This window comes from Rhinolophus ferrumequinum (assembly GCF_004115265.2).
Source record: "Rhinolophus ferrumequinum isolate MPI-CBG mRhiFer1 chromosome 15 unlocalized genomic scaffold, mRhiFer1_v1.p scaffold_54_arrow_ctg1_1, whole genome shotgun sequence".
In the NCBI taxonomy this organism is placed as follows: Eukaryota; Metazoa; Chordata; class Mammalia; order Chiroptera; family Rhinolophidae; genus Rhinolophus; species Rhinolophus ferrumequinum.
In genome coordinates this window covers 5,615,987-5,630,087 of record NW_022680357.1, presented here as the reverse complement: position 1 = coordinate 5,630,087, position 14,101 = coordinate 5,615,987, and the positions used below count along the sequence as shown (strand labels likewise).

General features: G+C 52.0%; 1 protein-coding gene across 1 annotated transcript in view; it reads left to right on the top strand.

Annotated features, from left to right (window-relative positions):
- Positions 1-5,272: 5,272 nt before the first annotated feature.
- Positions 5,273-14,101, top strand: part of CORO7 (coronin 7) — a 56,380-nt gene continuing 47,551 nt past the window's right edge. Inside the window, exons 1-5 of the mRNA XM_033101280.1 lie at positions 5,273-5,813; positions 8,152-8,248; positions 9,097-9,171; positions 13,153-13,223; positions 13,705-13,888. Coding sequence (XP_032957171.1) covers positions 5,754-5,813; positions 8,152-8,248; positions 9,097-9,171; positions 13,153-13,223; positions 13,705-13,888 — 487 coding nt within the window. The 5' untranslated portion in view covers positions 5,273-5,753. The remainder of the gene's footprint in view (positions 5,814-8,151; positions 8,249-9,096; positions 9,172-13,152; positions 13,224-13,704; positions 13,889-14,101) is intronic.

Genomic DNA, 14,101 nt, shown 5'->3' with positions numbered 1-14,101 from the left:
ACATCGCAGCGTGCAGTACACGGCTTCCTTCCTCCTGACAACGTTTTCTTGCCTGTTACTCCTCCGGCGTCCGGGCGAGCGGTCGGAGTTTCTGCCCAGCTCCCAGATTCTGTCCTCAAACTCACCTTTTCTGATTGATTCACTACGCGGCGGACTTTGATCCCTTAGGTCTCTCCTAAGCGTGTTAGCCTTCTCCAAACCTGTAGTGAACTTGGCCGGTCGCAGAGTGAGACAAGTTTCCCCAAAACGAGTTTAATGAACATCGTGAGCATCTGTGTGTCACGCACGTTCTAGGGTATTGGGGATACAACGAGGAATGACATACTATCTCTGCTCTGGAAGAGCACAACGATGAATTGAGAGACACAGGCTCCTTAGCAACGAACGTGATCAGTGCTATCGTAGGCACAAACAGTTTTACAGGAACACAGGTGAAGGGGTTTCTCAGAGGTTGGGGTATTGGGGTGTCAGGGAAGGCATCTGAGAGGTAACATTCCAGTAATGAAAAGTGGCTCAGGTAGGGGTGGAGCGGAAGTGTATTCCAAGTAGCAAGAAGATAAAGAGCAGATGTCTGGAGATGGAAAGTGCTTGCCTTATTTGTTTAAGCCATAAACTTAAGGTGTGTGACTGGAGATGAGGCCAGAAAGATAAACTTGGCCTGGTAAGTCTTGCAAAGGAGTTTCAACTTTCATACACCACCACCACCTCAAACAATAAAAAGGGAACCTGGAGGTTCATAGATGGCTTAAAGATGATCTGTGCTCCTCCCCACCCTTCCCATTGTACACAAATTTTTTTGTATGTGTATGTTAGTCCATAGCTTTCAGCAATCAAATTCATCACATGTTCTGAGGTTCAAAGAAGGTTAAAAACCACTGGCCCAGTGAAGAACAGTTATGAGGCTATTGTAAAGTGCAAAAAATAGTTGAGTTTGGGCTAGGGAATGTTAGAGAAACAAGAAAAAAGGGGTCAGAAGTGGGGGAAAAGAGATCTGTTAACATATTCAACCAATATTTAAATGTTTTCCAGCAGTGGTTCAGTGTATGAGCCTTGGAGTCTGAATTCTGGCTCTGCCACTTACCAGCTGTGTGTCCTTGGGCAACATATTTAACATCTCTGCCTCAGTTTCCTTTCTCTAAAAGGGGAACGTAACAGTAAATAACTCAAAGGATGATCTGAGGAGTGAGATAATCCACGTAAAGGCTTCATACAGTACTTGGCACATAGTAAGTGCTCAATATGTTAGTCCTATGTGCCAGGCTCTCTGCTAAGCACTGACAATACCAAGCAGAACTCAGACAATTACTTGCCCACATGGAGCCCAAAACCTAGGGAGAAAGAGTGGGAGAGGGTGCTGGTTGAGAAGTACAACTTTCAGGAATAAAAGCCGAAAACAAGGCAAAGGGACTTGCACTTACCACCTCAAAGTGAGTTAGACACTAGAGGAGGGCTCACTAATATGAAAACTTTGTCAGCTCTGTAACTTCCTCATTTTTTGGTATTTTAGTTTTCCCTCCATCTACTTCCCCATAGTGATTAACAGTAAAAATTGTCCACATTGAAAGGGGGTATGTGTTCTTATTTTAGGGGATAGCAGGAAGGCTGGTTGTTGGGGAGCCCACATTTGCTTTTAGGAAGGAGAGACCCCAAGGGAATGGAGTGGGTGATGGTGGCTACTAATGGACACTTTCCAGGCTTGTTGGCAAAAACTGGGATGAGCACACAGGCCACACCTCCCACACTCCCAGGCAGAATATGTCCTGTATCTCTCCCCTCCTCACCCTCCCCTGTCCCAGTCTCCAGTCTAAAGCCAAAAATTTTAGCTTTAAGGAGAAACAAATGTTACTTGCAAAAGGCACACAGATTTCATAAGCACCTCCCTCTCTACATTTTTTATTTTACTGTTCCACTTGGCCCTTCCTGCTCTCCTGACGTAGTGAGATCTGTGAGAGCTGGTAAGGAGTTTTAAGTATGGTCTACTCTGTGATTTCCTGCAGACACTAACCATCCAAGGTACAATGGGACTGGCCAAGTCCATGGCTATGCAATGGGATGGCTGCTCCCCTCCCCATGTAAGGAGCCCTATCAGGGAGGGCAAAAGGGCCTCGGCCAGTCTCTTCAGAGGCAATAAAGCTAGCTCATGATTTTTCTAGTTGTAGCATTTCCTTTCTTTCCCAAGAGACTATGGGACGAGTCCAAGGGGATGTGAAATGTGTAACCTATATGTTCCCGGACATAACATCTGCCGTGGGTGCAGTTCCCTGCAAAAGAAGGAGACGAACTGACCTGTGCCCTCTCCTCAGTTGTCTGGGTTTTCTGTGCTAATGATTTCCTAAAAGACCCTTTAAATAAAACCACACGTGGCACCAGCTCACAGCTAAATATTCTTCTGCCCAAACTAGGCTTAAACTTAACGTTTCACAAACTTGAGAAATAAAAGGAAATCTTTTAAAGGCAAAAAAAAGATCATGAACACGAAGAATAAAGCTCTGAATCCTCTGGTGATCAGTAGCCTCCAATTGAAAAACATCACTTTAGAAAACATCACCTTTTCTATGAAAGATGCCCTGTAGTTGTGAATTATCACCACAAAAGTTACATTTTGAGTTTCTGCTAAAATATTTTGCAAGTTCTTGTAAAAAGTCAAAAATCACTAGATATAGTAAAACATCAGAGCCCCAAGAACATATGGGTACACCTTCATTTGAGAAGCAATAAAATAATAATTTAAGGTGCACTGTCATGCTGGGGAGAATGAGTGTTTTTCCAAATTTTTAAAATGTATTTTGTTGCATAATTGTCCATTTCCTGTGCTGATAACTGCATGTGCCTTTCTGCTCCAGCTCCTGAAATGAACAAGGCAGGGCTTACATACAAAAATGTTTTCAATGTGCACATTAATAAGCAACCATTTCAGGGGCAGATAACTAGATGTAAGGAATTTCCTGCTGGCACTGAAGCTGGCTTCATCCATCCTTCTCTTGCAAAAATTCTGATTTACAGAAACCACTGACTTTACAGAAGATTAAAGGAACATCCTATTGGAAACATGTTTTCTTTGGTGTCACAGTTTAAGAATGCATCCTAAGTGCGGTGGCCAGATGGCTCCGTTGGTTAGAGTGAGAGCTCTCAACAACAAGGTTGCTGGTTCAATCCCCACATGGGATGGTGGCTGTGCCCCCTGCAACTAAAGATTGAAAATGGTGACTGGACTTGGAGCTGGGCTGCGCCCTCCACAACTAGACTGAAGGACAACGACTTGGAGCTGATGGGCCCTGGAGAAACACACTGTTCCCCAATATTCCCCAATAAAAAAAAATTTTAGGGTAGAGAGGTGTCTTCCAGAGTCCTGAGAGACAAACAGTGAAGTGGAGTTACTAGGACTATAAAGAAACAAAGCTGGTTATTCATAGGCTCTTGGGACTGGAAGGAATCTTGGAGGCTGTCAGTTCAACTTTGCAATTCATGAAGTAATTTATTCTGCTCAAGTTTGCAGCAGCCTTAGAGCTCTGAACTCTACTAGAAAGAATCACTCTCCAGCCAGAATGGATCTGGGAACATGTGACCCAGTCAGAATGGATCTGGGTCACTCTCTGGGCCTCCATGTCCCTCTGGTCCTTCACTCTCCTCTACTCGCCTGCTGTGGAGCTCAGGCTTGTCACGTGGGAATGGGGAAGACGACATTCTCCAACTGTGCTACTACCAGCCCCGAGTTTGTGGAAATACAGTCACATGATCCAGCACAGCCAGGGTCATGGCTTCTCTCTCTCCTGGGGGAGGTCAGGGGTCACAAACCCAGGTGTCAGGGCCAAGTAGGTAAAGTGTAAGGGTGGAGTGGCCATGTATAAGATGACAGGGACCAGTAGGACTGCAGCAAATGGGAAAACATGCTTTAAAGGTGGCAGGTGCTTCTCAGCTCCAAACCATTTTAGCCATATGGGGATTAGGACCCACTGTTGCTAAATCAAATCTTTCCATTTTTCAAGAGGCTGAAATTCAAACTTTCAGGAAATGTCTCAATTTTAAAAATACCACGTGAACCAACTAAAACATTATGTGACCAGATTCAGCCCATGGCATGTCCATTTGTTACTTCTGGGGGTTAACGACTTTCTCACTTTCTGACTGTGCCCAGTTAGGCCCATCATAATGGTAGGTCAAACAATAAAAACGAATAACGGTGAAGTGCCAAAACAAATTTGGGAGGTTTACATGAACTTTGCAATAGGTGTACAGTTGACTTCTATTTTAAAAAATTTTTATTGTGGGAAAATGCACATAAAATTTACCATCTTAAGAATATCTGTTGTACAACACAGTGAATGTCCTTAACACTACTGAACAGTACTCTTGAAAATGGTAAAGTTTGTTGTTTTTACCATAATTAAAAAAAAAAAGAAACAATATTGAACACTACAACCAACTCAAGACTGCATTGATGGTGCCTTTTCCAAAGCTGCTGGAATTCGAGTCTGAAGAGTATGTGCCATGGGAAAGCTGCATTCTGGAGTGGCTGCCAGCCTGATTAGAATTCCAAATCCTAGCCTTCGGTTAACTCTACTGACATCCTATTTTTAGTTTATGGTGATCAAAGTTGCTCTTAACTCAGTAGGATACGGTAGTGGCCTCTTAGTCCTCCATGAACTGAAACGAGAACTTGCACTTTGGGGTCCACCTGCACCCATCTCCAGGCCAAGCTTTCCGAATCGCCCTGCGCACAGCCTACCTCAGACTGCGCAAAGGGAATTTTCACAGCAGCTAGCGTTTCCGACCAATCATTCGCATTCCTCAGATCAAAGTCCCTTTTCCAGACGCCCGAGCAGGTGTTCTGTCTGTTCTCAAGCAGAAAGCATATTCTGGAATCACGGAGTCAATTTTCAAAGCGAAGAGAAATGCTTGTGTAATGCATGGCCCCACGGGGAATGAGCCCGCTCTCTTTCCTTCCAAGTTGCCCTGGGATACCAGCAGCGCCTGTTGGGCATATTTGCTATTTAATGGATTCTGGAGAATGCCCCTATCTTTCGGCCTTTCAGTTTATATGTTTATGATACATTGATTTCCTTCGAAGAGTCCTGCCCCACCTCGCCCAAGGCCTGCAGCCAAGACATGCCCTTATAAGGAGATGCTGAAGGTCCCATCCCTCCCGCCGAGCCCACCTGGCCTAAGCAGGGTGGGTGGTATGCAGAGGCTTTAGGGAAGACCCCACGGACAGGGATTTGCGTCAGACCTGGACTCCTGCTCCCCCGCTGCCACTCACTATCTGTGTACCATGGATCGGCGACTCCTCTCTCCCTGAGTGTTCACTGTTTCTGAAATAGAAGCCCTCGCTCCTCCTCAGAGTGGGCGCGTCTCTGCACCCTGAAAGCCTCTTGGGGCAAATCCCTGCACACAAAATTCGGGCTCTTGCACCCACTCGCGACGCACTCAACCAGGGGCCGGGGGCGGACAGCACGCCGCACGTGACCTCCCCACCCGCGCCACCGCCCCTTCGCAATTGGGGCGTGGTTTCGCAGGGCGGTCGACTAGCGATTGGCTCAGGGGCGGGGCCGGGGACGCGCGCGCGGAGGAAGAGTGGCGAGGGCGGGGCCCAGTGGGCCGGAGCCGGCTGCAATTGGCCGGGGCATGTCTGGGCGTGGCCGAGGGCGGTGGGCCGCGGGCGGAGCCGGAGGGTACGGGATTCGCTGCTGCCTGCGGTACACCTGAAGGTGGTCGCCCGGGTCCTCGAAGCTGCAAGCTCCGTGGTCCCCACCGCCATGAGCCGCTTCAAGGTGTCCAAGTTCCGGCACACGGAGGCCCGGCCGCCCCGCCGTGAGGTGAGCCTAGTCCCGCGCCCCCTCTTTCTCTCTCGGCCCCGCACGGGGACTGCGAAGCCCCTCTGCCTGGGGGCGCCCCCTTCAGGTTCGGGCCCGGCGTCGGGGCCGCTCGGTCGCCGCCGCGAGGGCGCAGTCCGGACCTGCTGGGACGCTCGCTTGGATGCTCTCTGGCCGCTGGGTGAGCCCCGCGGTCCGTCGGCCCGCCCGCTTGGCTCCGGGACCCCCGAGGCGGCGCAGCTCGCCCGGCCGGGTGGAGGCTTGAGGCCTGCGAGGCTGCCTGCCTTCCCGGCTTCCGGTCTGCCTCGCTGGGGAGCCGCGGCGCGGCCACTGCTGCCGCCGGCTTCTCCTTCCTGCGGTCCCGATCGCCCCTGCCCGGGGCTTGTGTGTGGGACAGATGTTTCTATATTCCCTGGCTTCGGCGAGTCCGGGTGTGTCCCTGGAGGGGGAGCCCCTCGGACAGAAGCGCGCCCCTCCCTCGGGTTTCCGCCGGTGCTTCCTCCTCTCGCGGCTGGCGCAAGCTCTTCCCTTCCTCCGAGTGATGCTACCAGGGCCTGGGTGGGGCCTGGAGCAGCCCGAGAAGGTGGAGCCCTGAGGTGCTTGGGGGAGCTCCTCGGACCTCCGGAAGAGCAGCCGGCCTGATGAGGAGTGTGCTGCGGAGACGGTGCCAGCCCTGATCAGCCGCTCCCCATGTTGTTTGGAAGGCCTTGGCGTGTCCTCCCATAAGTGGGCCTAGAAACTGACCCCATCTGGTGACCCCATCAGGGGCAAACGCACATCAGGGCAGCCTCGGACACAAGACTGGTTTTCATTCTCTGGACAATATTTCCTCTGAACATCCCATGTGCTGTGCCCAGCTGCTGGAGGCGCAACAGTCAACAGGACAGCACTTTCTGTCCTCTCTGGTGCCTCTCACTAGGGAGACAGCCAGCGAGCGGACAGTCATGCAAGGGATTGCGAGTTTTAATAAGTGCCCTGAAGAACGTGGCAGGAGGGGGGGTGGCTGGGATGGAGATGGACAGTGAGGCAGGGGTTAATCTCTCCAGGGTGGTCAGGGCAGGCTACTGGAAGGTGACATTTAAGCTGAGGCTAGAAGGATGAGAAGCAGCCCGCTACAGGAAGAGTGGTGGTGGGAAATGGAAAGGGCCAGGACGATGAGGGCAGTGATGGGAAAGCATGGTGTTTGACAAGTCCAGAGCGGTCTTCCAGAGCCCAAGGGCCACGGGAAGAAGTTGGCTTTTATTCTGAGTACAATGGGGAGCTGTGGGAAGGGGGTGGGGTGGGGGTGGGGGGAGAGGTTCTCAGGTTTGCATTTAGACTTTCTGTCTTGAGTACGGTAAGTACTGCTTAGGAGGGTCAGGAATGTCCTTGAGGGGCTCTGGGGCTTCTTCCCTGGTGGGGAAGGTAAGCAGACAGGCACGGAAACAGATTGCAAAGGGAGTTTTGAAAAGTTTATGTTAGGGAGGTGGGAGAACAGGTGATCAGTTCTTTTCAAAGCTATTTCCTGTCACTGTATTTATACAGTAAACATGAATCAGGAGGGAAGAATAATGCAAGATGGTAATTTTCTACTCGAGGCAGGTGCACATTGAAATTGAAACTTGGGTGCTGGAGGTGGTTTCCAGGATACTGTGGGTGGATGGTCTGGGAAATACGGGTGTTTGATTGTTGGGTGACAGGAAGGAGTGATGAACGATGCTTTGATACCAACAGAGAAAACGTGGATTTTGCTGATCTTAGTTTCAGAAAAAGGACTCCTCTGCCCCTCTGGGTGTGGGGCTGTTAACATTATTGCCTTTTCATGGGGATGTGTCGTTCACCCACCTATGGGACTTCATGGAAAGGCCTTGATTTTCCCCTTCTCTGGGCTTGGGTGTTTTCTCCTGGTGTTTGGAGAACCCTGGACTCAGGTGGAGACCTTCAGTAATACAGTTGAGGAAGATGAGTTTGTCTTCTGAGTAGCTACTGCTCCATATTCTGCTTCTCTCTTTCCTTCTTAATAGAAACAACACACACACACACACACAGAGACACGTATGCATGCACACACTGCCCAGTTACCTTCTTGACTTCATTCAGCCTGAGATTCTTTCTGACGACCTCCTCTCCCCATTGGAGAACGATTTAATAAGCAAAACTACCCCCTTTATGACTTAGGTTGTCATTTCAAGATGTTTTGCATTTTCTAAGGTACTGCATGAGTAGGAACAGGGTTTGATCCAAAGGAATGCTTCTCTAAGAGTGCAGCTTTAAGGTAGAGTGTCCTGGATCATGTCCCACCCCTTGCTTTAGGCACTTGCAGAGAGCCCTGGCCTTCACGGTTCTTGTTCTTTATTTCCAGGCCTGGATCAGTGACATTCGAGCAGGAACCACCCCCTCTTGTGGGAACCATATAAAATCCAGCTGCAGCTTGATTGTCTTCAACTCCGACCGTCCAGGTAGGGAGGTAGATGTGGGTGTGGAGATTCAGACATTGTCACCCAAATAGGGTGGGGCAGAAGGGCAGACTCACTGCAGGCTGGAAGCTTAGCTTCTTGAGGTCAGAGGTCAACACATTTAGGGCCTTAGACCCCTGCAAACTGGTCATTGTGCAGTAATCAGGTCTTGGTTAGAATATGCATGTGTACTTTATGTAAACCATGTTGGCTGTGGTCTTCAAGAGCATGGCCCGGAGAGTGTTGCCTTTGTTTCCAACTGGCCCCATATACTACCCACTCTTCGTCTGGAGGCCTGGCGGTAGCTGGGATCAATAGGAACACAAAGATTTGAAAAGCTCCCTCCTTTGGTTGGGTCTTTGGGTTGCCTGTGATAACTCAGACCTCAAACTGAATGAAGCAAAAAGCAATGCCGTTTTGACTTGTATATTGAAGAAATCTAGGAGGCTTCAGGCAGAGATGTATTCAGAAGCTCACATGTGCCATTGGCCCCGGCTTCTCTCCTGTGCCTCAGCTCTGCTGCTCTTAGGTGATGCCTTCTTTCTCTGATAAAGTGGGAAAAAGTAGCAGCTACTGGCCCCAAGCTGACCCCTTATGACCCACAGTGCCAGAAAGAGCCTCTTTTCCCAGTGTGTTCTGTACCTCTAGTGTCACAGAAGGTTCTTGTATGGGGCAAGCACCTAACCCGAGGCCAATCACTCTGTCCAGAGGGGTGTGATCTTATGAATGGTAGAAGCTTTGGGAGGATCCCAGGCTGAGCTTTTGGGTCTTATTGTCCCTTGGGAGTCTTGGGCAGGGAGGTAGATGGTTTCCATTAGGCCTGAAGTCAGAGCTCTGTGTTTATTTGGCAGGTGTGGTGGGCATCGTGCCTCTGGAAGGCCGGGGAGAAGACAAGAGACATGTGACTCACCTGGGATGCCATTCAGGTAAGTGAGGTCTGGACTCAGGAAGTCTGGAACTTGCTCCTCCCTCTCAGGGGTCAGGGATTCATACTCACGTGGCCCCACAGCCCCGTGGCTTGCCAGGTCACTCCTGATGTCCTCACCGTGCTTCGTGACAGGTGGGGTCTAGATTGGAAGGCCAGGTCCTGGTAGAGAATCTGGGCCTAGGCAGAGAGGAGGAAAGCTGGGTGCTCCAGGTGGTCAAGCTGGGAGGAGGGAGATATGCACCATTCAGCACCAGGCTCCAGGCTGGTGCTGGCTCCCTGTCACTACAGGGGACTCAGTCCTATGTGGCTTTTAGCCCTGTGTCCTCTCCTGGAGCCCGAGAGACCACCCCTCGCCACCGGGCCTCCTCCCCAGACAGCCTGTTCTGGGCCCTTCAAGGAGGGGGCGGGCTGGACTGCAGAGCTGGAGATGGGCCCTCACAAAGAGAGCTTTTGTCTGCCACTGCTGCTTCTGGGGGCGCCCAACAGCCCATCTGGCAACCCGCCCGATTTCAGGGAACAGTTTGCTGTCCTAGGACAGCGCCCAGCTGCCTCCTCTCTCCCTGTCCAGCTGCGGTGGCTGTGGGCCCAGCCCCTCTGGCCTACGTTCCTGGCCGCCTGTTGGCTGGCCTTGGGTGAGAGGAGGGGGCCGATCCTTGGTCCCTGGTCTGGGTGTGCAGCTCAGTATAGGAGTCCTGATGCTGATGATGGCGGTTAATAAAATAACAGTAGTGACAATTGACGGAGTCCTCTGCACGTGCTAAGTCCGTTATCTGCGTTTTCTCACCTAATCCTTTTTTGAAGCTTTTAACAACTTTAGTGTGGTATCACTTATGTACCATTAACATTACCTGTTTTAAGTGAAGAATTTGATAACTGGTTTTCGAACGTTTCTCCAGAAGATCCCTTGTGCCCCTTTGTGCGTAAACCATTTCCCCCTCGGGCACCGCAGCCACTGGCCTTCTGCCTCTGCAACAGAGGTCTGCAAGCTCTGGTGTGCCGAGATCTGGCCTGCTGCCTGTCTTTGTGAACTGTTGTATTGGAATGCAGCCATGCCTCTTCATCGATGGTCAGTCTGTAGCCTCTTTCTCCTAACAATAGCAGCGTCAAGCAGAGACCGCATGACCCTCAAGGCCTGAAATATTTACTATCTCACCCTTTCCAGAAAATGTTTGCCAGCCTCTGCTCTATAGATTGGCCTTTTCTAGACATTTCACATACATGGAAAAGACCATACGTAGTCCTTGGAGTCGGGCCTCTTTCACTTAGCATGAAGCTTTGAGAGCCACCTGTGTTGTAGTGTGTATAAGAAGTCTGCTCTCTCATCCACTTTCACACCTTCTTGAAATAGATTTTAAAATAACCCACTTTTCAGCTAAGAAAACTGAGGTTCAGATTGGTTAGAAACTTGCCAATGTTAGTCAGCATTGCTGCGGACAGCCAGAAGGTGCTGCCAGAACCAGAATCCCACCCCATGTTCTTAGGCGCCGTGCTGCTTGCTTCTAGGTGCTTTTTATCACAGGGGAGCTGCCCGAAGTTGGTGATGTTTATGAGGTGGTGAGCCCCCTGTGACTTGGGGGCTCCACACAGAAGCTGGACCAGGCTTCTGTTGGCAGGTTGTAGACTCACTGTGGCTCCCACTGTTCAGAACCTCTCCCTGCAGGAGCAGCCTTGCTGGGAGGCTGCTCTGGGAGGAGCTGAATGCCAGCTCCCTGAGAACCTGCCCTCGAGGCACCAGTGCTATTCTGTCTTTCTAGGTGTCTGTGGTGGGGGGACTGCAGTGGGCTGGGCTCTGGCTGCCACCCTGTCGTTGGGGCATCCTCCACCTCCTGGCTCAGGACCAGTTGGTCCAGCTGCCCAGGGAGCAGAGGGCAGGGAGGCATCTAGGGGTCCTCTGCATGTCTGGTCTGTGGGATGGCCCAGGGGTCTGCACCAATTTGGGAAAGGCAGTGTGACCATGTGCTGAGGGTGTAGGTTCTGAAGCTAGACTGCCTAGCCAGACCCTCAGCTTCACCTTTTCTTAGTTGTGTAGCTCAGGGCAAGTTACTTATCCACTCTGTCTTTGTGTCCTCGTCCTCCACTTGGGTGATCATGCCACAGTGCCGTCCTGGTTTCTTGCTGTGAGGATTTGGTGAGATAAGTGCACATGAAGGACTCAGGCTTCTGGCAGCCAGGCACTCAAATCAGACACATTACCACTTCTCATTCCCTCCGCGTGCCAGGCTGCCCACGCCGGTTGCTGCTTTGGGCCTGGACCTTGCCTTGTCCCGCGCGGAGCCCACAGGGTGGGGGGCAGGGGTTTGTGGTGGAGAGTCCAGGCTGGGGCTGTCCCAAGAGTACCTGTCCTTGCCCTCCCCCTTCTCTTCTTTATCCCTGGCCAGGAAGAAAATGTAGTTCTTGGCCCCATGGGGAGGCAGGCTGTAGGGTGGCCGCTGTGCTCTTTGCTCTGCTAATGCGGGCCTGGCCATCCAGCTCGCATCCTTCACCACCCCCACCTCCAGGAGCTGGTCTTGTCTCTGCCCCCCGAAACCACCAGCCTCGTTTCCACTCTTGGCTCTGGCTCACTCTGTGTACCCCCACCTCCCATGTCAGCCCCCAGTACTGGGCAGTTCAGGTGCTTTGGTCGCAAAGAACTGAAACCGGTTCCAGCCTGCTTAAGCCAAAAATGGATTTATCAGGAGATTCCTGGGGAGCTTCCAGGCCTGAAGGAGCAGCTGGATGCGCAGGCCTGAGGAGTGTCCTGGCGTGGGAGCAGCTCGCTCCCTCCCAGCTGGCGGCCCCTCACCCAGGCCAGTCCCTAAGGCACCCTGTCACTAGGCGTTCCCATTCCAGATTTAATTCCCCTACGAGAGAAGCTGACTGTTTGGGTGCAGGTCACGTGCACTCCCATGATTGGACTGGTCAGCTCTGCTTTGAGGGGCAGTTGGGGCAGAGAACTCCTTCTAAGTTGGGCATGTGACAATCCCTGCCCCCCAACCTCGGGGTCACCCCTGCGTGCACAGCCCACCCCTCGCTGTATCTGCACAGATGTATGTCTCCCCGAGGAGGTACTGAGTGCCAGTTGGGCTGGGTGGTTTGTGAATCCCTCATGGCTGAGTGGGGCCAGCACTTGCGTTCGTTCATGCGTTTGTTCACACATTCTTTTTTTTTTTTTTTTAAGATTTTTTTTTTTTTTTTTTTAATTGGGGAAGGAGAACAGGACTTTGGGAAGGAGAACAGGACTTTGTTGGGGAACAGTGTGTACTTCCAGGACTTTTTCCAGGTCAAGTTGTTGTCCTTTCAGTCTTAGTTGTGAAGGGCGCATCTCAGCTCCAGGTCCAGTTGCCATTGCTAGTTGCAGGAGGCACTGCCCACCATCCCTTGTGGGAGTCGAACCGGCAACCTTGTGGTTGAGAGCCCGCGCTCCAACCAACTGAGCCATCCGGGAGCTCAGCAGCAGCTCAGCTCAAGGTGCCATGTTCAATCTTAGCTGCAGGGGGCACTGCCCACCATCCCTTGCGGGAGTCGAGGAGTTGAACTGGCAACCTTGTGGTTGAGAGCCCACTGGCCCATGTGGGAATCGAACCGGCAGCCTTCGGAGTTAGGAGCATGGAGCTCTAACTGCCTGAGCCACCAGGCCGGCCCCCATTCACACATTCTTGACCCAGGCCCTGTGCTGGGCTCTGGATTTGGGACAAATGTAGGTTTCTGGTAATCTGAGGAGCTTCCTGCCTGTTGTCCCACCAACCTCCCCATGCTGGGCCCTTGGCCCCCTGGGTCCACAGGGCTTTCTGGGAAATGTGTTGCAGGCCGGGCCTGTGGTGTTTGCCTGGGCTTTGCAGAAATGCCCTCCCTCTGAACTTTGAGCCTGCTGCCATGTGTGCAGAGGTATCACCTCTGAAGCCCGGGGCCATGGTTCCCAGCCTTGGAGAGAACATGTCGGGCTGGAAACAGGACGTTCTGGCAGGTTTTTGGGCCTGAGTCAGCCATTCCTCTTCCACAGACCTGGTCACAGACTTGGACTTCTCTCCCTTTGATGACTTCCTCCTGGCCACGGGCTCAGCTGACAGGACGGTGAGTGAAGCCCCACTGGAAGAGCTTCTCGATGACTCACCCACTCCTAGTTGGGTCTTCTGAGCCCCCAAGCCCTAGGGCCCTGCTGCCTCCCAGTCTAGCTCCTCCTGCTGCCCCTCAGCCCCTCTGCAGACTTGCAGAGCTGGGCTAGCCCCAATTTCTCGGCTCCTCAGCCCATTCTGGCTCCCATGTGCTGCAGTGTGACAGCTGTGGCCTTGACCTGCTGTCCTGCTGCTTGGCTACCTGAGGACAGCAAGGCTGGGATGGTGTGGGAGGCCTGGCTCTCCCACCCCCATTTTCCCCTAGCCTCCAACTACACTTGTGATCCCAAGCCAGCTTCCCTTCCTTGGGTCCCCAACACAGACACACAGCCGCGTGCCCAAGCATGACCTCTGAGGTCAGGGGCAGCCTCGGGCAAGGCTGGCTGGAGGCATCAAGGCCCCTCCTGGCCCTGGGCTCACAGACTTGCTCTTTCCTGCAGGTGAAACTATGGCGACTGCCAGCCTCTGGCCAGGAGCTGCCTCCAGGGCCTGGGCTGGTGCTGGGCCCTGAGGACACCCAGGTGGAGGTGTTGCAGTTCCACCCCACTGTGGACGGCATCCTGGTGAGCGCAGCAGGCATGGCCGTGAAGGTCTGGGACGTGGCCAAGCAGCAGCCCCTCACAGGTATGCGCCACACTGGCTGTCCCTTTCTGGGCAGTGCCCTCCTGGACAGTGTGGACAGCATCCGTTTTTTGTTTATGTGTTTGATAACATGAGTTATAAAGTACATATCAAAGTCTAACATGTACATAGTATATAAAACTTAGTCTTTTATAAATACCCTATCCTCTCCATTTTCCGTGGGCATCTGTTTTCATCTCGGTTAGCTGTTTTTTT